This window comes from Toxorhynchites rutilus, chromosome 3, assembly GCF_029784135.1.
Source record: "Toxorhynchites rutilus septentrionalis strain SRP chromosome 3, ASM2978413v1, whole genome shotgun sequence".
Classification (NCBI taxonomy): domain Eukaryota; kingdom Metazoa; phylum Arthropoda; class Insecta; order Diptera; family Culicidae; genus Toxorhynchites; species Toxorhynchites rutilus.
The window spans coordinates 171,729,281-171,751,745 of NC_073746.1; the positions used below are offsets into that span (position 1 = coordinate 171,729,281).

Genomic DNA, 22,465 nt, shown 5'->3' on the forward strand with positions numbered 1-22,465 from the left:
GCCATTCAGAATGCATTCAAGGCGTGTTATTTGGCATAGAAATCTCAACTAAGTACTAATAAAAATGACGCAAGTAATACTACGTTGAAACGGCGAAGTTCCTCTAGGAACGTTAGTGCCATTGAAGAAGAAGAAGAAGCATAGGTCTAGTTTAGTCACATATGAATATGTTAAATGTTAAATTTACAAAATTATAACTTGAAAACGATAATTATAGCATCTTTGATATCGAGATATGTTAGGTAAATAATCCTCAGCTTTCCATAAAAAATATAAAAAAATATAGCGCTCCTATCTTTAACCGAGAAAACTATGAAAAACTAACTCAATCAATAATTACTAAAGCAAAAATTAATTTTTTTCGCAAAGGAATATTTTTTCGAAGAAAAATAACTCGTAAGCTTCAATTTCATATACCGATGATATGAATCGGCCCAATAGTCCAAAAGTTATGACTTTTTGTAGTGGGAAAAATGGGGAAAATAGTTTTTCGAATCATCGATTACTTTTGAAAAATCATATTTCAAAAACGAAAAAATAGCATATCTGATATCAAGACATTTTATGAAAAAAAATTCTAAGCTTTCAAGAAAAAATAAAAAAAAATATGATGCCCCCTAGTCCAAAACCATGAAAACATTAAAAAACGACGACAATCAATAATTACGAAAATATGATCCATATTATCTGCAAGTTCAATATTTCTCAATTAAACCTCATTGGCTTCAATTTGATGTGTCGGTAAAGTGGTTCGAAAGTAATAAATTTAAAAAAAAGTCATTTTGGGAAAAAGTGGAAAAAGAAATTTTTTGGATCACCCTAAAATGGAAATGGGCACCCTAATGAAAAAATAAAAAAAAATATGAGTCTAATGTTTTGCGATAAAGAACAAAATTACCACTTTTGACGAAGATCTGAGAACCACTATATTGGTTTGGCATGGAATGGTTGTATATATATATATATATATATATATATATATATATATATATATATATATATATATATATATATACAAAATACAATCTTACGTGCATCGCGATGTACAAAGTATTAATGAATATGTAAAAATTAACGTTAAAAGACATTTCTATAGATCTGCACACTTTTACAGACTTTTCCACATTTTTAACAGACATTCACATGTTTTTACAGACTTTTTTTAAAAATCATCTGGCATCTCTTCCTTCCACTTTTTATCGAATATTTTCAAATCGCAGGAGTAAACATTTACGTGACTCTGACTTCGTTTGTTTTTATTTCGTTCGGAAAAACGTTATGTCGAAGAGAGGGGACATTAAAAATGCGTTGCTCAGCGAAAGGTTGAGATGCTCTTTCAGAGATGCAATGGTTAATTGAAAAATTGACGGAAAAATGTAGTTCGTTCATTTTATAATTTTAATTATTTTTGCCCTTGACAACAATACCTCTTTCATAGTGTTGATTATCATAAGAAAAATAACACTCCTGATCGTTGGATCTCTTTTGACATTTCAATTGGATCTTTTTGACAGCCGTTTTGATTCAGTCCGCACTACCTAGGGTCAGAGCGGACCAAGTCGCAAAATTGGAAATTCCGAGTTATTGATTACATTTGGTTAAGCATTATGTAAGCTACATAGCACATTTATCAGATTTAGAAAATCACACATACAGCAGGAATAACGGATCGAAATTGTTATGATTGATCAACGAAAATCCTTCATAGTATGCAGTCAGAGCGGACCATGTACCATTTACCATGGCGAAATGGCTCTATATCATGTGCAGACAGAGTGGACCATGGGACAATCATTTGTATATTAAAATTAAACAATATCCAAGCGCCGAAACCAACAAAACATTTTCTTAATGCTAATAGGTACCTTGTCGAAATGTGCTTGAACCCGTTAGTTTAAAATGTGCACATTCTGAGTATATTAAAAGATAAACTTGGTCCACTCCGACTGAACGGATCATTGAAAAATGCTGGTCCTCAGTGTGATATTTAAAAAATATTTCTAATTTGTAATCTTTTTCATAGTAAAAAATTTTTTTAATATGTTTGTCGTTTTATACCATCATGTTCATGAAATTTTATGAATTTTCTTATAATTTCCAACAATTTTTTTGATTGATTGGAGTTTGTTTTAAGATAAAAAAGATTTTTTAGTGTCGCTACGTTTTGTATTAACCCACATGTCTTCGAATGTTTCGTAACGTAACTCCTAACCATATGTCTTTACCATAACGATGTATTTGGAAAAGTTGTTGGAAATTATAAGCGAATTCATAAAGTATCATGAACATGATGGTATAACACGACAAACATATTTAAAGGGCCTATTTATTATTAAAATGACAATAAATTACAAATATTTTTTTAAATATCTCGAGAATGGCTACATTTAGAAGGATATTGATAATAACCTTTTTTGTTTTAAATCACATCAGAACTCATAATTTGTGGCTAAGAATGATTGATAACATATAAAAACTCGAAGTTTCGAAAATTCCTAAAAATTTATTGTTCTACAAAGTTCGTCAAAAATAGTTTTATCATCTTGGGCCCATTTTTTAAATTTTCTACATGACTTCTATTTTATATGAAAAGATTGACAAAAATATAAAAAAATATTATTTTTTTTGATATCGCAAATTAAAATTTTATTTCGTAAATAAAAAAGAGTACTAATTTATCTTCTCAGTGTATGTTTTTTTTTCAAATTAAACCAACAATACTCTATAACTCTTTCTAAGACACTATTTCGGTACGACTCATATTTTTTGAGATATAAATTATCAAAGATTTCTCTTACTCAAATCGATACGCCCTTTTCAAAAGTTACGCTTGAGTCAAAAAATGAACCATGATGATGTATTTGGAAAAGTTGTTGGAAATTATAAGCAAATCCATAAAATTTCATGAACATGACGGTATAACACGACAAACATATTAAAAGGGATTATTTACTATAAAACTGACAATAAATTAGAAATATTTTTATAAATATTTCGAGAATGGCTACATTTAGAAAGAGATTGATAATAACCTTTTTTGTTTTAAATCACATCAGGATTCATAATTTGTGGCTAGAAATGATTGTTAACATACAAAAATTCGAAGTTTAGAAAATTCCTAAACATTCGATGTTCCACAAAGTTCGTCAAAAATAGTTTCACCATCTTGGGCCCATTTTTCTGCATGACTTCTATTTTGTATGAAATTTTTTTAAAAAGAGTAAAAATTATGTATTTTGGATATTGCAAGTTGAATTTTTACTTTGTAAATAAAAAAAAGAGTACTAATTTTTTTTTCTCAGTGTACATTTATTCATATTCAGCCTTCAATACTTTATAACTCTTTCTAAGGCTAAGGTTACATTGGCTCGGAGTACGCACGAAAATTTGATTGTACGAAAAAAAACAAACAATTTTGTTCAATGGAAGCAGACGAATTCGTACGAAACAAGAGGAAAGCAATGTAACCACTTAATGTGGTTGTTTACTTTCACTTTTGCATACAATTCGTACGACCACTTTTCTGCATCCAATGTCACCGCCGCCTAAGACACTATTTCGGCACGACTAGTTTTTGAGATATAAATTATCAAAGATTTCTCTTACTAAAATCGATACGCCCTTTTCAAAAGTTACGCTTGAGTCAAAAAATTCCCAATTGCTGTGAAAAACTCATATTTCCTCCAACCCAAACGGAATACACACTTTCATTGGAATCAAAAATACAAGTTTTTAAAATCTGCATTTTTAGGACGATTTCATTTGGAATTACTGCATGATCATGAGGGACCTCACTTGGATGAAAAACTGCCATACAAATGAAACATACATTTCTGCATAAGGCATGTGGAGGTCTTAGGGGGCAAGAAACATTTTCAAAGTGGTTCAACTTCTTCTTTCTATACCAATAATAAAAGTATCGCCGAACATATAATAAGAGCAGAATTCGAGCAAGGAATTGTCCGATTTAGGGCTGTTTTTATTCTATCATGTTTTCTGTATAAAACATTTATTCCATGGTGCAGGTGGTTGAAAAATCTTGAACGAGAACTGTGCCTGAAAATAATCTGATATTATAATGATGCGTTTTGGTAGAAGTACTTTATAGTAAAAGTATAGTATAGTAAAAAGTAGATACAACAGGGTCGATTAGATGATCAATCAATGAACAGTTCTGCGATTGGACTAATGAACTTGCGCTTAGTAAGAAAACGTGAATGTTTGAAGGTATTGATAACAAAAAACAAATGTTGGGCGGGACGTTTGCCGGGTCAGCTAATATATTATAAAAGCATATCCCTGAAACTGTAACTGTAAAAAATAACCATAAGCCACCGATTAGTTTATAGTTTACAGTTTACAATTGTTCCACAAGTGCAATTCTGTCACAAGTGTGTATATGTGTGACCATTGCATTTAGTGAACAACTATATGAAAGTCAAACATTTGTATTTTACTTTTGTACGTATGAATCTAACGACGAATATATCAACGAATGATATATGATTCCGTTCAATCCGGTATGCATTATAACAGGGATGGCCAAACTTTTGGGCATTACGGGCGACTAATTATTCAAATGTTAGGCTGCGGTCTACCAAATTGGAAAAAAAATCAATAATTTCTCATTGACACAAGATAAATTATATTGTTTCCAAAATTAAGTTAGTATAAATCCATAACATTAATGCACTAACATTATTACTTTTATTATAATGTTTTAACCGACTTATTGGGCTTGCTTCGTACACCAGGCCAGCTTCGGAGAACAGTCTTTCACTGCAAACACTACTGCAAGGAGCTGAAAGATAAACTCTAGCAAGCCTTGCCAATTGGGGGTACTGCTTAGAGTTTATTGATCACCAAAGATAAAGATCGTGATGGCGATGGTTTCGCATAATAGTCAATGTCGTTAGTGATGAAATTTTTTTTACTGAACGTGACGCTGGCTATCATATTCATTTGCCACATCATTGAAACTTTCCCAAAAAGTACCATGAGTTTCGTGTGTTTAATTCAATTTCGTCTTTTTGGCTTCGTTTAATTTGATTTGTGGTGGAGTAAGTGTAACCTCTCTCAGATCATGATCCCCAAAGACAGTTCCAAGTTTTTTAATCTAGAATGAAAATAATAGATTGAGGTTCTTTACTCATTTGAATTCGTCGTACTTATTTTTATTCGACTAGTATTATTTCAATATTTCACAAAAAAAATCATCATTGTGATAGAAAATCCTTAACAGAAAAAAAATCTGTTCAATATTCATTGCAGAAAACTTGATACTCTATTAGGGAATATTCATTCTATACGGAAGATTTGATCATACTTTTTTTTATGTAACATGCGATTATTACTTTCTTAAATGTAAACATTCATTTGCATTTGCATTTGCTTAAATGTAAACCATTCAGTTTCTCCCAGTATTTGCAAATAAAGAGACGAATATCCGGCCTCGAAGCTTGTCGGACATCTGGTATCTAGTATCCGGCCAAACTGCTATCCGTTTCATCACTAATAAGAACTATCTATCGAAAATATTGTATTCTGTTATGCAAATTGAATCGAACAGTCAATTCGATCCATATGACTATCACACCGAGCAAACTTTCGTATTTTGCAAATCTAAAGAATCTTATCGAATCGAGATCTTTCTTGGGCGTCATGTGTTGCGAATTGCATATTTTGAAACGTTGCCGAAATGTTTTCCAAAGCAATACATCAGCAATGCAACAAGCAAACCAAACAGCTCGAAAAATTAGGCCGACGATTTTCACCCGACTGCTAATATAACAGCAAAATACTGCTATCGAGCAAAATTCTGTTCAACTAGAATTACATTGAAGGGTTCAATATTTAATTTAGGAAATTAATAATTTCCCATTCATCACTGTTGATATATTCATGACTATACTTCTTGGAAAAAATCTGCACAATTAATGCATATTACTTATCGTAGTTTCAAAATGAAAATAACAATACTTCATTAAAAATCGCATTCGCATTCTTCAAAGACGAAGCTATCTCCAAAAAATTAGTTTTTAAAGGTTTTAGAAACCCTATGTCGGATGTTTTCAGCATTTTTAATTGGTCGAATGAAGAGAACATAGTTGAAATTGTTTCTAGTGATATTTTTTTTTGGTTTATTAAAAGTTATGATCGAACAACTGGATGGGTTAATACAAAATAACTAGTAATCTGAACGAAAATACGGAAGCTTTAATGAAGAAATATTTATTCTCTCTACTAATTTGTTTTGTTGACGTTAGCATAAACAACTCATAAAATGAGCAAGGGAAAAGGTAGAGGGATATTTAATCCATTGCGTTTGGAGGTGACACTATCCCAGACCAGCTAGGGGCACCCGTGGGCAACCAGTAGACCGCGAACTACCGTTTGGCTATCCCTGCATTATGTTCAATGAATGTTCCACGCCACTGACATTAATTTATTCATTTCATTGAACAATATTCCAAAATGGCAAAATAGTCACTTGTCCAAAAAAGTTACTCCTATACTCGCGTCGGTGTGTCAGACCGAAAGTGGTAAAAAAGTGATACACGTCGCCTTCGTACCAACTCATACGATCCGCTAAACGATGATGAACGACGAATGACGAAGCTAGAGAGAATCGAAAAGTCGTAGTGTTGATATTTTCTGAGAAATGATCGAATTATTGATTTCTCGGTCTCACAGACGTTTGCGCGAGTATAGGAGTGTTAACAAAAGCTAAAGTATTATGAACATTTTTCAAATGAGTTTGACTTTGTGTACAGATAAAGTTAGCGTTACGTAACTTAAGGGGGAGGGCATCAAAATTTGAAAAAATGGTCACTAAAAGGTCCACTTTCATGACACGACGTAAGCATCTCTCTTAATATGTAAGCGGCTGGCTATACTATTCCGTTCGAATACCCGTCTTGGTGCTCACCAAATCGCATTTGGTGTATTGTGATCTTGCGTATATTCCAGCTGGATGTGATGAATCGTGGTTATGAACAAAGATTTTTAGCATCTTCCCGTCTTCTGGTCACCATTTCCGAGGTAATAATTGAACTTCTAATCGTTTTGACTATGACTATGAGGATTTCGAAGAGTTGAGGACAAAGAAAATCAAGTTGTAAAAGATGACTAAAAAACGATGTTTTGATCGATAAAAACGAATAAAATGTAAAATGTCAATGCAAAAGAATAAACTATTCTTCATAGTTCAATCTTTGTTCTGGTGTGAACTATCCTACTTTTTCTGTATCATTCTGACATAACGATTTCCAAACTCTAACAGGCAAGATCGCAAACCTTGTTGGCATAAATGATAATCACGATACGGAGGAACGAGTACCTCATTCAAAATGTTCATCATTTCAACATATTTCAACAGTGCCGTTTCGTACTCCCCAGCGGCATGATGCTTTGTGGCGGATTTGAACAACATATCCGTATCCTGAAAATATCAGGTCATGTTAAAACCATCAACTAATTAATATTTTAGCATGATACCTGTAGTGATTTTAGTCCTTTCATGATATTCGTATGCTCGCCACACTCCGTACAAAGAATCATAAACTCGTTGACTTCTGCCGGGATAAGCAAAACATTGGAACATATCTTGCCGCCGTCACATTTGAAACGTAACACGTTCGGATCCATATCAGTGTATTTTGGCCAATTCTCCGAGCAAGCGAGACAATTGCAGCTGAATTTGTACTGTTGCAACAGCGTATTGCGACGTTCTTCGCGGGATACTTGAGTGAATAATTGGCCATAATTTTCGGCGACCATCGTTCCCGCCGATATGTTTTTGACGGTTCGTACACAAACAGAGTTACCCCGGTAGTAGCGTGTTACCCCGGGTTCACATGAATGATTGAACAGTGCCAATGTTGGATACAGACCACCGCCGATGAATACAGACTTTCCCACATCACGTTCATCCTCTCGCTGAAGTTCGGAGATCTCATGGGCATTGAACTGGAGCAACTGAAGATTGTGTAGCAGAAGGCCGCCGATAAAGCTGTTTTGGAGGGTGGAAAATGAAGAGGGGAGAAGAATAATGATCAAAAACTAACCTTTCAGCTTCTTTGGTTTTGTAGAAACCACCAAGCGTTAGACAAGCGTTCAATAAAGTTGCCATCAATGTACGCTGAAAGAAATCCTCCACTGATCGCTCATCGTCATGCGTAACAAGTTTATAAACTTTTCTGTAGTCATCGTTAGCTAGCCTGAAAAGTACGCTTCATAACGAAAGTGGCTCCAAAGGTTTCATTCAGAATGTTATACTTATCAGTAACCTCACTTGACAGCGTATGAAGCTCTTGACATAGATTCAGGAAATATTCCTCAGACTTTTGAGTAATCATCCGTAGTGCCATATGACAAGTGATTGAAGCACCTGACTTCCAGAAAATGGGCAAAAACCCGCATTCGTAGCGATGGAAGCTGGAGCTCGCGGCTTTCTCGCACTCTTCAGAACAAAAGACCACATCCGCACATTTCGGACAACAAACCGGAACGTTGACACGCTTGAAACAGTTGCTGCAGTGACTCAAACTGTATTCCTCTAGAAGCGTTGAAACGTGTGGTTTTTCCAACAACAGAATTGTGTTTGGTTTCATGTCCGCGTTGGTCTTTGCGAAACGTCCCTCGTCTGCGGAGTAATCGAAGTACAACGCCTTATCTACGTAAAAGTCTGGAATAGCCGGTTTCTTAGCTGCTGCTGGGGCATGTTTTCTTGCTTTTGCGAGTTTTTTCTCCGATTCGATGTTCCTCGGAAGTAAATTGATCATAATTTGGGCGTCTCTTTCCAGTTTCTGACGACGCTCCAGCGGAAGCTTGCTGTCGTCTAGAGCAGGAAGAGTTTCTCTAAAAATTTAAAACATTAGTATCAATATGGTACCGTAATCGTGCTGCTGTCGTTTACTTGAAGCATTGCAATGCCTTAACGTGGTCTTTTTTAGCAAGATAACACCGTGCCTTACGTTCGTTGAGTTTGTACATCAATTCCTTCGGATATTTGAGATCGATTGCTCGTTTGATATCTTTCAGCGATAGATCATATTTTTCCAAGTGATACAAAGCCGCTGATCTGTTAGCCAAGATGATCGATTTTTCAGATTCTGAAAGAATTGAGTGAATTTTATAATTTTTGTTTCTCATACTGTGAGGTTATTTATTCCCGGTACCGGCAAAAGACTACCGGCGACTCACAACTTACCATTCACGTCTGGCGTAGCCATATAACACATGTTATAAAACATTAGAGCCTCATTCCAATTCTCTTTTTGAAACGCTTTATTACCGAGGTTCTTATATTGTAGTGATCGTTCAAGATTTTTGCCATTAAATTCACGTGTCAACTTTAATTCGGTAACAATCTGTTTGATGGAATTTACAAATTTGAAGCGTTCTGCATCATTGGCGAGTTGGGCAAAGTTATTGAACTCATTCAAATCGATATCTTTTCGCATAGCCTGGCAATATTTTTGAAAATATCCATCTTTCTTGTAGATTTCCATTTGGTCAACTTTTGTAGATAAAAATGGCGTCGAAAAATACTTCACCTATCCGTATGTGGCGAAAACACTATGAGAAATGTCGAAAGAGAGCGGTGTTTTCACGGTATATCACGTTTGTGGTGCTATTTTAGTGAAGATCACGAATACAAGGGAAAGAGAGAGAGAGAGAGAGAGAGAGAGAGAGAGCAAATTCACGTTTACTCATTCTGTTGATCGTGAACCGACGAGCCACATGGTGTTTTTACGATCGCTAACGAAAGTTTGTTATTGTTTGGAAACAACGTCAGCGCGTGCGCACATTTCCGATGGCGCATGAGCACGCAAGATGCGTTTCGAAGTATACAAGACGATCAAAGAAGTAACGGACGATCAGGAGTTTTGTTGTTACTTTGAAAGTGATAACGTGTTACTGATGTTGCATATGCACGAAGATAAATAAAACAAAGAAGAATAAGTCAGCATTAAGTTCTGCTTCCAACTTGTTAGAAATTTCACCTGAACGTTCAAATAGATGAAACAAGTTTTTTGTGAGGTACCATTAGAATGCGTTATTTAAATAAAATCAGGTTTACTTCGTGTGTTCACTTAATCTTGTGTTAATGATCATTTATGTTATTTCGATGTACGTATTTTGCATTAGTGATCGAAAAGCATCGAATGACTTCATATAAGATTCAGATTTGTCCATCCTTAAGTCTTTGATCGACCTACAGGAAGCAGGACACCATGCTGCAACTCAATGTCAAAAGATGAATCTCACTAAAACAAACGATTTAATGAATAAACAGAACTTTTACTAGGAATGACGGATTCACGTGATAAAAATATATATAGTAAACCTTATCTTTCAACCCACCTTATGACGACCATTACCAGAGTATTGGAATGCCTTAGCGCAATCCGTCTCTTTGTTTACTTTTCCTTGTTCCGTGAGATCAAAACAAACATTTTTGCGCGTTGACTCAATCGGTCCGAAAACACTAATTTTTTCAAAAATATCGCCAGGATTGCACGTCAGGTAATCGAAGTTTCCTCGAGAAGTTTCTCCGAAAAACAAGAAATTTGACAATCTGACTGTTCCTGGCCCAAGCGGTTCAAACATAAAGGCAATCGCAAAAAGGGTAGGAACTTCAACTACGTCAAGTGAAAAAGGTGAGTTTCTTCAAACCCCCTATCACGCCAGATCCAAAACGAGCATGGACACTGGAACAAGCAATAAACCTAACCATAATTTCAACAAAACAGATGGGGCTGGGATTCTTTGGGATTCTCCCAAAGAAACCCCCGGATCGGTCAACCCAACCTGATGCAGAACACTAAAGTTTTGCAAATAAACCTCCATCACGCTAAAGCTGCGTCGAGCGTGTTATCCAGGAGGTTTACAAAAGACGCTGCGGATCTAGCTCTTATCCAAGAGCCTTGGGTTCACAAAGGAAGAATACTAGGTATTCAAACAGGATCATGTAAGTTGTTCTACGATGACAAGCATGACTCCCCAAGAGCTGCTGTCTTAGTAAATGCAAACATTCAATGCTTTCCTATTACAGAGTTCATTCAAAGGGACATCGTCGCAATCAGAGTGGAAGTACCAATCGCCAAAGGAAGTTCCGACATCGTAATTGCGTCGGCTTACTTTCCTGGCGACGTTCCTGAGGTTCCTCCACGAGAGGTAGCGGCGTTTGACTACTGTAGGGAAATTAACAAGGACTTCATCATCGGATGTGATGCCAACGCTCATCACACAATGTGGGCAAGTACCGACATCAACTACCGAGGTGAGTGTCTTTTAGAATTTCTCTCGTCAAACAACATAGATATTGCTAACAAAGGAACTGAATCAACATTCATAAACGCAATCAGACAAGAAGTCTTAGACCTAACGCTGTGTAGCCCGGTTATTCTTGACAAGATTCATAACTGGCACGTTTCCGAAGAGGCGTCTTTGTCTGATCATAGACACATTATTTTTGAATGGGCTGGTGGCATGACAGTTCAGCGAGAATACCGAATTCCCAAAAAAAAAAACCAACTGGGATCAGTATTCCCTTGAACTCGAGTCAAAAACTCTTAGCTCAAAAATACGGTCGATTCAACAGCTTGGATCAGCTTCAAAAGAAATCAACGAAACGATAGTCTCTGTCTACAACAACAATTGCCCACTAAGAAGAGTTTCTTCGACAAGAAACGTTCCTTGGTGGAATAAAAGACTTGAACAGCTTCGCAAAACAGCGCGGAAACTGTTCAACAGAGCAAAAATTACTTCGAACTGGTCTCAATACAAAACAGCTCTAACTGAGTACAGCAGAGAACTGAGACGATCCAAACGAAAATCCTGGGTATATAACTGCGAAAGCATTGAATGTACTCCAACCGTTGCTAGACTCAACAAGACTCTGGCAAAAGACCACTCTAACGGGCTAGGTTCCCTTAAAAAGGACGACGGTTCGTTTACAAAAACTCCCTCAGAAGTACTAGACTTACTGATGAAGACTCACTTCCCGGGATCTACATCTGTCCACTCGAATACAAATCCTGGCTATTGTGGCGACACAAAATGCTCTCGATGGCATCCCACAAGACCTGAAAGTGCAAAGGATGTTGCTAACAAAGTTGCTGGGTTAGTCTTCACGAGAGCCAGAATAGTTAACGCGGTGAGATCCTTTCTGCCTTACAAATCTGCAGGTGCAGATGGAATTTTTCCAGCCCTGATTCAAAATGGTGAATCAAAACTAATTCCACCTCTAATCGAGATTTTTAAGGCAAGTCTGATACTAGATTACATTCCTTCGGTGTGGAGACTTTTTAAAGTAGTTTTCATTCCAAAAGCGGGGAATCGTGACAAATCACTCCCAAAGGCATTCAGACCAATTAGTTTATCATCAATACTGCTGAAAACTATGGAAAAAGTATTGTATGAATACATAAAGTCTGTATTCATGCCCAAATGCCCATTATCTAAATACCAGTTTGCCTACCAATCAGGCAAATCCACAGGAACAGCGCTACACACGCTTGTAACAAAAATTGAAAAATCTCTCTCGTCAAAAGAAACCGCTCTATGCGCGTTTCTTGACATCGAAGGTGCCTTTGATAATGCTTCTTATCTATCAATGGCACAAGCGATGAGAAAAAGACACTTCGATAACTGCATAGTCAAATGGATCCTGGGCATGCTCACACATAGACGAATCACCTCGGAGCTGGGCGAGTCGTCGACATATGTGATTGCAACTTGTATTTGACGACCTACTGACAGGTTTAGAGATAAAAGGATTCGAAGTTGTGGGCTTTGCCGATGATCTAGTCATAAAGGTTCGTGACAAGTTTGACGACGTGTTATCGAGCAGAATGCAGATGGCCTTAAACCTTACACAATCTTGGAGTATCACAGAAGGTCTGAGCATAAATCCCTCAAAAACAACAACTATCCCGTTCACCAAAAAGAAAAAACTGCATCTGCAGTCTTTACATCTTGGGGGAGAGGAAACAAAAAGCAGCACTTCAGTGAAATATCTAGGTGTAATCTTAGATGCTGAATTAAACTGGAACGCGCACTTAGATTCAATAATCAGCTAGGCCAACTCAGCTCTATGGGCATGCTCTAAAATGATGGGAAGAACATGGGGCCTTAAACCAAAAATGGTTATGTAGGTTTACACTGCAATTGTGCGGCCTAGGATAACCTATGCCTCACTTGTATGGTGGCCAAAAACTAAGGAGACTGTAGCTACAAAAAAGCTAAACAAACTCCAACGACTAGCATCCGTTGCAATTACTGGAGCAATGCGAAGTACACCCTCAAAGGCATTGGAGGCTATCCTTCACCTGGTACCTTTGAACCAATATGTTCAGCTAGAGGCTGAAAAAAGCGCTCTAAAGCTTAAAAGATGGAAAAAATACTAGACGGGGACAAAACTGGTCACTAGAGCATCCTGAATCTCTTACCCGTTGGACCAGCCTCAGAGATGAACAGTGATTGGATGGAACCTATGACCAATTATGACATTCCATACAGAGTGATCGAACACTCTCGTTCAGTATGGGATGAAGGTGGTCCCAACGTTCGTAATGGTTCAATAATGTTCTACACTGATGGGTCAAAAATGGGAATCAGAACAGGTGCTGGAGTGTATGGTCCCAGAACAAAAATCTCTGTGGTTATGGGAAACTGGCCTACAGTTTTTCAGGCAGAAATAGCTGCAATAATAGCATGTCTAAATGTCTGCCTCAAAAGAAAGTATAGACATGCTAACATCTGCATATTCTCTGACAGTCAAGCGGCACTTAAAGCTCTAAATGCCTTCAAGTGCTCTTCAAAAATTGTCTGGGAATGCATTTCCCTTTTACGGCAATTAAGTCAGATAAGTTCGGTACAACTGTACTGGATTCGTGGCCATTGCGGTATAGAGGGCAACGAGCGAGCAGTTAAACTAGCCAGGATGGGCTCAAACTCACCATTCACTGGTCCAGAACCATTCTGTGGACTCTCCGACTGTGTGTTGAAGAGCGAGCTGAAAAAATGGGAAGACCGGGAAGTGACAACCAATTGGATGGCTGCAAAACTTAAACAGGCGAAAAAATTTATAACGCCGAGTATTAAAATTACTCAACAGCTGCTAAGCCTTAATAAGAAAGACTTAAGCACATTCACTGGTCTTGTAATAGAACACTGTCCGAGTAAATACCATCTTTAGAACATTGGTTCAGCACAAGATGATATTTGTCGCTTTTGTAATGCCGAAAGCGAAACCTCGGAACATTTGCTCTGTAACTGCGGAGCTCTAACTAGACGCAGACTTCAACACCTTGATAAAGCTATTCTGGAGCCCAAGGAAATCTGGTCTGCGTCGCCGATCAGGATTATAAATTTTATCAAACAGATCATTCCTGATTGGCACCTATCTCGCCATAGCTTTCAGTCTACTCCTTCATCAATAAGTAGTAGATAAGCTTGAAGTGTAGTATAAAAGAAGGGGTATACCACAATAGTTCAAAATAATGGACGCAGTGGTTCACACCCAACAGGGAAAAAAATCGAATAAAGATAAATCACTGGAGGGGTGTTGAAAAGTAAACTTAAAAATCTTTTTCCGTATAGCTCTGAGTATTTTACCCTAGGGTAAGTTGAAACCAGTGAAAATCGAAAAATTTTCAAACATTGCTGCAGATGCCAGACGTTATTTTTTTCGTGAGTGGTGTATGGATGAATGATGATAAATTCAAAAAATAAAAATCATTCATATTTCTTTCCTCAGTATGTTGTACGTAATTTCTGGATACACAGACATGATATAAGTCAAATTTGTTAGTTTTGCAACTAGGGGTCGTTCAAATATAACGTAACACGATTTGTTTACTATTTGTTTACTTCCCTACATATCATGTGACAAATAGTCATTTGCATAGAAATGATTAGACTTATTTGAATTTATTTCTAAACAAGTTTCCATAAGGCATTCCCTCCTCCTTTTCTGAGTGCGTTACGTAAAGTTTAAATATTTGAATGACCCCATAAACCTCATTAGTGGCCTCGGACATGAAAGCGTCTAAAATAGTATTCTTGATGTTATTGCTTCGTATATGAATTTATAGTATCCAGCGCCCATTTTGCGTGTATCCCCCTCAACTCACGTGTATCAAACCTCTTTTTTCCAATTTTTCATATGTAATTCTATCAATTTAGTGTCTCATAAATCAGTTGTAGATAGTTCGAGAAACAAAACCGCATATTAAACTCATGATAGTTCCGCGTTTCAACTTACCCCGCTCTATGGGACAAGTAGAAGCAATGTATATGAAAACTAAACATTTTCAAAATTGATATTTTTCGAAACATGCAGTGTGAATCCCTATTTTTGATCAAAATTCACCTGTCATACCTTGTATAGGCTGCAAACAGATGACATTTTAGTGATTTAGTGATTGTTTAAGTTATGTTTCAAGTTGAACTTCGAAAAAATAGTTCCAACTTGCCCCGGTTTACCTTAAATGTTCTTGTAGTTGTCGAAATATTACAAAACTAGGCATTTCCATTGCTTTTGGTCTGCTCATCAAAACAAGCTATATAAATTGAATTTACCTGTTACCTGTAATATACGACATGTCGTTAATTGAAAAAAGTTAGGCTGGTCCTAAACCGATGCTTTATTTTTGCTCTGTGCGTGAGCGTTTGTGTTTGCGTGTTGGCCGTTGATCGTTGAGCGTTGACCTTACATTTGTTTCCGTTTTCGTTTTCGTTTTTGTTTCCGTTTCCGTTTCCGTTTGTCTTCTTTTGCTACCGCCATTTCGTTCTAATACTTTATTCGTCTTGCTTCAACACCTTCTTTGTCCAAATCCACCCCCCTACTCCATTACCGGTCTTCAACTTCTTTTTTCAATGAACCGAAAGCCACCATCTTCATTTCCAAAATGGTATCGGAATACGATATTCGATTTCTTCTGTTATAGCCCTTTCACCCAAAGACCCTTATTCGTAGGCGGTATCCATCATTGTAGGTCATTTAGAGCCATTATCACCAAACCAGAAGTCAGAACAAAATTATGTATTCGTTTTTCGTTCACCTATTTTTCACCTTTCACCTATTAGGGTGTAGGTCATTTCCGACCAATTGAGAGTAGATTCGCTGCAAATATCTTTTCAGGACCAAAGGAGGATCGGTTTATAACCATCATTTTTGAAGGTGTAGAAAAAAGGGACTTCCGATTTGGCCTCTGTTTTCCATTTTTTTAGTACTCATGAACCACACCGACCAGTATATAACATGTTAAAGAATTATAGTATTCATTTCAATGCCGAAGTCGCCAAAAAACGATAATTTTATGTGATGAATGGCCGATGCGATTTAGGGGATCGGGTCAGGGCCACCTTCCCCTACAGAAAACAGCGTGAAGGAAAATTTGAATAGTAGTGCCAACAATGTGAGATGGAATGAAGGATTCAAGTTTTAGCAATGACCCAAAGCACATTGTAAATATCCACGGTCTGCGGGGCCAGCACATGCCATTGCTGTTGAATCAATCGACACGGATATTGGTCGAGCACATGAAACATGTCTCTGTTGCTTGAGAGTCTGCACTGAATAAATGGTGCCAGCACTGCCATACCTGTGTCCGTTGTACAGTGTACGAACATTACATCAGTCATATCCACTCTACACTTTTTATAGAGGTTAGGAAAGCTCTACCAGCCTTATCTAGGACGGGTTAACCCAGATGTTTTGTGGGGTTCGCACCCACAAAAACCAAGCCCTTTTCGTTGCCTTAACTCTTTTTTTGAGAAACTTCAATGTCAACACTCCGTTGTACATAACGATCTAGATCGTTCGACCCAGGATAGAGCCTTGTGATACTCCGGTCGTTATAATAATCGGTACCTACCCTCTGCTCGTTTCGTAGACTATAGTGCGGTTCTGGAAATAGCTTTCTAAGATTCAGCACAAGTACCCCGGAACCTTCATACACTTCGTACACTTCGTCAGCCGGTTGAGGATAATCCTCTCCAAGAGTTTTCCGAACGTATCCAGCAGGCATATAGGCCTATATGATGTTGGAACTCCCGGGGACTTTCCTGGTTTCGACAGCAACACTAGCTTTTGTATCTTCCATTTTGTAGGAAAGTAACCATCATCCAAACATTTCTGTAGCACTGTTCTGATGATATCCGGGAGGGCCTGTATCGTCGCTTTCAAGGCCACGTTGGGGATTCCGTCGGGGTCGGGCGCTTACTTCATCTGCAATCTTTTCGCAACTGCTACTGATCATCGCCGTCACGACGCGATAAGCATCTCCCCATGGGTTGGTGTCTGCATCTCGACACAGCTCCTTAAAACAGTTCGATTTGCTCAGTCTAATTTACCGTTTCAAGGCGGCTATAGCTGCTCGGTACACTGTACTACACTCCTCTGTCAGCAATGTTTCATGCTCGCTGGACCCTTCTTCTGGCTCGGAAACAACTAGCGCGAAGAATGCGGAGTGTTTCGAACCACCAGTAAACTGGGCGTCGTTTATTTTTTTTTCCAATAGGAGTACCGGTAAGTTTTTTCGTTTTTTTCCAAAATTAATGCTTTATTTTGCAAAAATGGTTACAAATTTAATATTCAAAGTATTGCCCATCGCTAGTCACAACTTTTTCCCATCTTTCTGGCAATTCACGAATTCCTTTGCGGAAATAATCGGCCGGTTTGTCGGCTAACCACGAATCGATCCAATTTTTGACTTCATCAAAATTGGAGAAGTGCTGGTCAACCAGTTCATGTTGCATCGATCAAAAAAGGTAGTAATCGGACGGAGTAATGTCTGGAGAATACGGCGGGTGGGATAGGACCTGCCATTTCAGCGTTTCCAAGTATGTTTTGAACGGTTTCGCGACATGCGGCCGAGCATTTTCGTGCTGCAAAATAACTTTATCGAGTCATTGCTCGTATTGTGGCCGTTTTTCCTTCAGTGCACGGCTCAAACGCATCAATTGTCGTCGGTAGAGGTCCCCCGTAATGGTTCCAATCGGTTTTAGCAGCTCATAGACAGCATAACCTTCTGGCCGTGAATATTCCGCGCGGCTGTCGATGTTGATGCATGACCGGGGTATCCATACGTTGCCCGACGTTTAGGATTGTCGTAATGGACCCACTTTTCATCGCCAGTAACGATTCGATGCAAAAAACCCTTTCTTTTATGCCGTTGGAGCAGTTGTTCGCATGTGAAAAAACGGCGTTCGACGTCTCGTAGCTTCAACTCATACGGCACACAATGTCCTATCTTTCGGATCATGCTCACTGCTTTTAAACGATCGGATATGGTTTGCTGAGCTACTCCAAGTGTATCTGCAAGTTCTTGTTGCGTTTGTGACGGATCTTGATCGAGTGAAGCCACCAATTCTTCATCTTCAAACTTTTTTGGCGGTCCGGAACGTTCTTCGTCTTCCAAGTCAAGTTTACCACTTCGCTCAGTTGGAGCATGGTCACTTCCACCAAAATGCGATGAATTTCTGCAGCTTTTTTATTTATATTTAATCAATGAAGTAACACTCCCCGCAAAAACACTCTCGTGGGTACGAAATTCGACATATTCGAAGTGGCAAAAAACTATGTTGTTTACGCTTCAACTTTCTGATATATACTGAAAAAGACGCACAATGACAGTAGCTTTCCAACGAATGTCTGGAAATTTGATTCACTGGAATAATAATCAAGTTACGTTTTCTGTTGTAAAACCGAAGCAACTTACGAGTAATACATATTTTTAATAAGAACATTAGGGTGGCAGGGAAAATGGTCATGTCAAATTTCAAAAACCGACCATGTACATTTTGTTTATTGGCCCAAAAAAATGCCCTGTGCAAAGTTTCAGCTCGATCGGATATGATTTAGGGGTGCCTCGAAGCGCTCAAAGTTTTGATTTTTTGATCCTCGAAAATCTTCCAAGGGGGGAGTAGAGGAAATTTTGAAAATCGTGATTTTATTTTCGATGCCAAATGACTTAGAAATGCATGAAACGTCGAGATCTGGTGTCATCTCGAAAAAAAATTTTTGGCCAAAAATCGACCTTTTGGGACTTAGTCTGAGAGGCAATGAAGGTATGGAAAAAGAATTAATAATCGAATTTCAAAAACCGACCATGTACAATTTGTTTATTGTTCCAAAAAAAAAAAGACCAGTGCAAAGTTTTAGCTCGATCGGACATGATTTAGGGGTGCCTCAAACCGCTCAAAGTTTTGATTTTTTGATCCTTGAAAATCTTCCAAGGGGGGGAGTAAAGGAAATTTGGAAAATCGAAATTTTGTTTTCGATGCCAAATTTCTTAAAAATGCATGAAACGTCGAGATCTGGTGTTATCTAAAAAAAAATTTTTGGCCGAAGATCGACTTTTTGGGACTAAGCCTGAGTGGTCAAAAAATCAAAACTTTGAGCACTTTGAGGCACCCCTAAATCATATCCGATCGAGCTAAAACTTTGCACAGGTCATTTTTTTGGACCAATAAACAAAATGTACATAGTCGGTTTTTGAAATTCGATGATGAAATTTTTTCCATACATCCATTGTCACCCTAAAGTACATATTTTTCTCGGCTTTCGTCTTCCACTTCCGCTCACAGCTTGTTGTTCCTTACAAGGATCGTCTGAAAGGATTCGTGTCGGACGGTGCGACGTATGTTTCGCCCCAGATCAACAGATTCAATCGTTTGTTCCATGCTGAAAAACCTGATTCACGATGTAACATGAAGAGCTGAAAGATTTCCATTTGATCATTCTCACTAATATCTGCGAGGAATTTTACGTTGTTTCAATGTCCAATGCTATTAAATATGAAGATCATTTGAAAAGCGACAAGAATTTTAGTTTGGAATAGCAGCAGAAGAAATTGTCAGAACAATGGACAGCGAAAGGCAAATAATTTCAATGGATATTTGTCGAGGTTTTTTTTCGTGGAGCTGGTTAAACAAATGAGAAAAAGATTGATGATTTTGATGATTCGACGCTCGAGTCTGCGGCAATGTTAAATCCCAGAAACTTTTCCAATTTGACCTGCATTAACGTTATGTTAGAAGCGTTTCCGGGATTCTACAATGGGAATGTACAAGATGTGGAGAATTAATTCCGTACCCTAAAAATAAAATTACTCCATAAGGAACTCACAATTTCAGAAAACGAGCATGTGCAGGATTGGTGGACGAAAATTGGATGCCTAAAAAGAAAAAGCATTTTCGGCGCTGAGATGTCTTGTTTTTAACGTTCTCACTATGCCTCAATCTTCGGCAACTGTCGATTTATTTTTTTAAATATAATCAGAACAAAACTAAGCTTCGAAATCGGCGATACGATGAACGCTATTTTGAGATCAAAAGATTTGGCCAAACATCGTGGCGGCAGCTCGAAAATTTTAATAAATGATAGGATGCAATCTAGATTCAGAAAAACTATGTATAAGTATCTTCAAACACAAGAATGACTTGCAAATGTAAATGTAGTATTTGTAGTAAATAAATGAGTTTTTTTTCATGCTAATAAATTTTTTTTTCTCTTAAACATTTTTTCGATGGTACAGATTTTTGGAAAAAAAGTACAGATGAGAAAGATTTTTGACCACTCTGGTATAGATTTAAATGTGGCAACCCTGCTTGTGAGTACTCAACCATTCACAAATGGTTTGAGTCCAGAGTAATCAATACCAACCGCGCTACACTGTCATGTTGACCGTCATCGAACGGGGTTGCCAACTAGGCAGAGAAAAAAAAAACGATTGTTTCCCCTCACCAAAAGTTGGAAAAAGGAGAATGCTCGGCAAATGACCAATGTCGGCAAACGCCTTAAAACATTTGAGGAAGTAAGCAATGTGCGTCGGAAAAAAAATCAAATTTTGAAGATAGTGCTGAGAGGTGGTAACGAACTACTGATGAATAAAATATTAGGTTAGTTGAAACTTGAAAATTAGAAATTGTTAGTAATATTTATCTTTTGTCAGACAAATTACACTCTCGGGGTCTGCCGCCTCTATTGAATAATATGTTATATAACTTGCTTTGTGAGAAACATTTGAACTTTTCTCACGGAGATTCGGCAGTAAGTCGGATCTCTTACATGGGCCTCCCCCAGGACTCATGTTTAAGCCCCCTTTTGTACAACTTCTATGTAAGTGACATCGACAATTGCCTTACACAAAATTGCAGCCTAAGACAACTTGCAGATGATGGAGTGGTGTCTGTCGTAGGATCAAACGAATCCGACCTGCAAGAACCCCTAAAAGATACTTTGAACAATTTTTCAACCTGGGCCATTGGGCTAGAGATCGAATTCTCCACGGAGAAAACAGAAATGGTGGTTTTTTCTAGGAAGCATAGACCAGCAAAACCAAAGCTTCAACTTTTGGGTAAACCGATCACTCATGCTATGTCATTCAAGTATCTTGGGGTCTGGTTCGACTCCAAATGTACTTGGGGCCCATATTAGGTATCTGAGTAAAAATGCTAACAAAGAATAAACTTTCTCCGTACAATTACCGGCACCTGGTGGGGAGCCCATCCCGAAGATCTTATAATGTTGTATCGAACAACTATTCTCTCAGTGATAAAGTATGGCAGTTTCTATTTTCAATCAGCTGCCAAAACACACCTCATTAAACTCGAGCGAATTCAGTATCTTTGTCTCCGTATTGCGTTGGGATGTATGCCCTCAACACATACCATGAGTTTCGAGGTTTTGGCAGGCGTACTCCCACTAAAAAATCGCTTCAATTAATTATCTCTTCGGTTCTTCATCCGCTGTAAGGTCATGAACCCATTGGTACCCACTATAAACGAGTCAACAGGATTTGGAGTGTTCAACGATTTTTTTAGCACCTCACACAGTCTTCAGTATCCTTGCTCAGTGTATATTGCTGAATTGGCAGCGATTCACTGGGCGCTGGACAGCATCGCCTCACGACCTGTTGAACACTATTACATTGTAACGGATAGTCTTAGCTCTGTCGAAGCTATCCGTTCAGTGAGGCCGGAAAAGCATTCGCCGTACTTCCTAGAGAGAATACGAGAAATTTTGAGTGCTTTATCCAGACGCTGTTATGTCATTACCTTTGTCTGGGTCCCTTCACATTGCTCCATTCCAGGTAATGAGAGAGCTGACGCATTAGCAAAGGTAGGTGCAATTGAAGGCGATATTTATCAGTGTCAAATCGCCTGCAAAGTCGGGACTTTATTCGCACTTTCTCCCGACTCATATCCAATCACTGTTCGTTAGACGCGTTACTCTTTCGTATTAATCTTGCCGACAACAATCTTTGTGTTTGTGGCCAAGGTTACCACGACATCGAGCACGTTGTTTGGTCGTGCGAGTTGTATCTTGTCGCCAGATCGAATTTAGAAAACTCCCTTCGGGCTAGAGGACGACAGCCCAATGTGCCGGTGAGAGATGTGTTGGCTCGGTTAGACCTTGATTACATGTCCCACATATATGTTTTCCTTA

General features: G+C 38.0%; 1 protein-coding gene across 1 annotated transcript; it reads right to left on the reverse strand.

The window, feature by feature from the left end:
• Positions 1–7,104: 7,104 nt before the first annotated feature.
• On the reverse strand, positions 7,105–9,602 carry LOC129777865 (uncharacterized). Its single transcript, XM_055784427.1, has 6 exons — positions 9,212–9,602; positions 8,918–9,113; positions 8,278–8,859; positions 8,067–8,219; positions 7,498–8,011; positions 7,105–7,441 (listed from the first exon to the last, which is right to left on the reverse strand). The coding sequence occupies exons 1-6, from the start codon at positions 9,510–9,512 to the stop codon at positions 7,235–7,237; spliced, it is 1,953 nt and encodes a 650-aa protein (XP_055640402.1). The 5' UTR covers positions 9,513–9,602; the 3' UTR covers positions 7,105–7,234.
• Between the last annotated feature and the right edge of the window lie 12,863 nt (positions 9,603–22,465).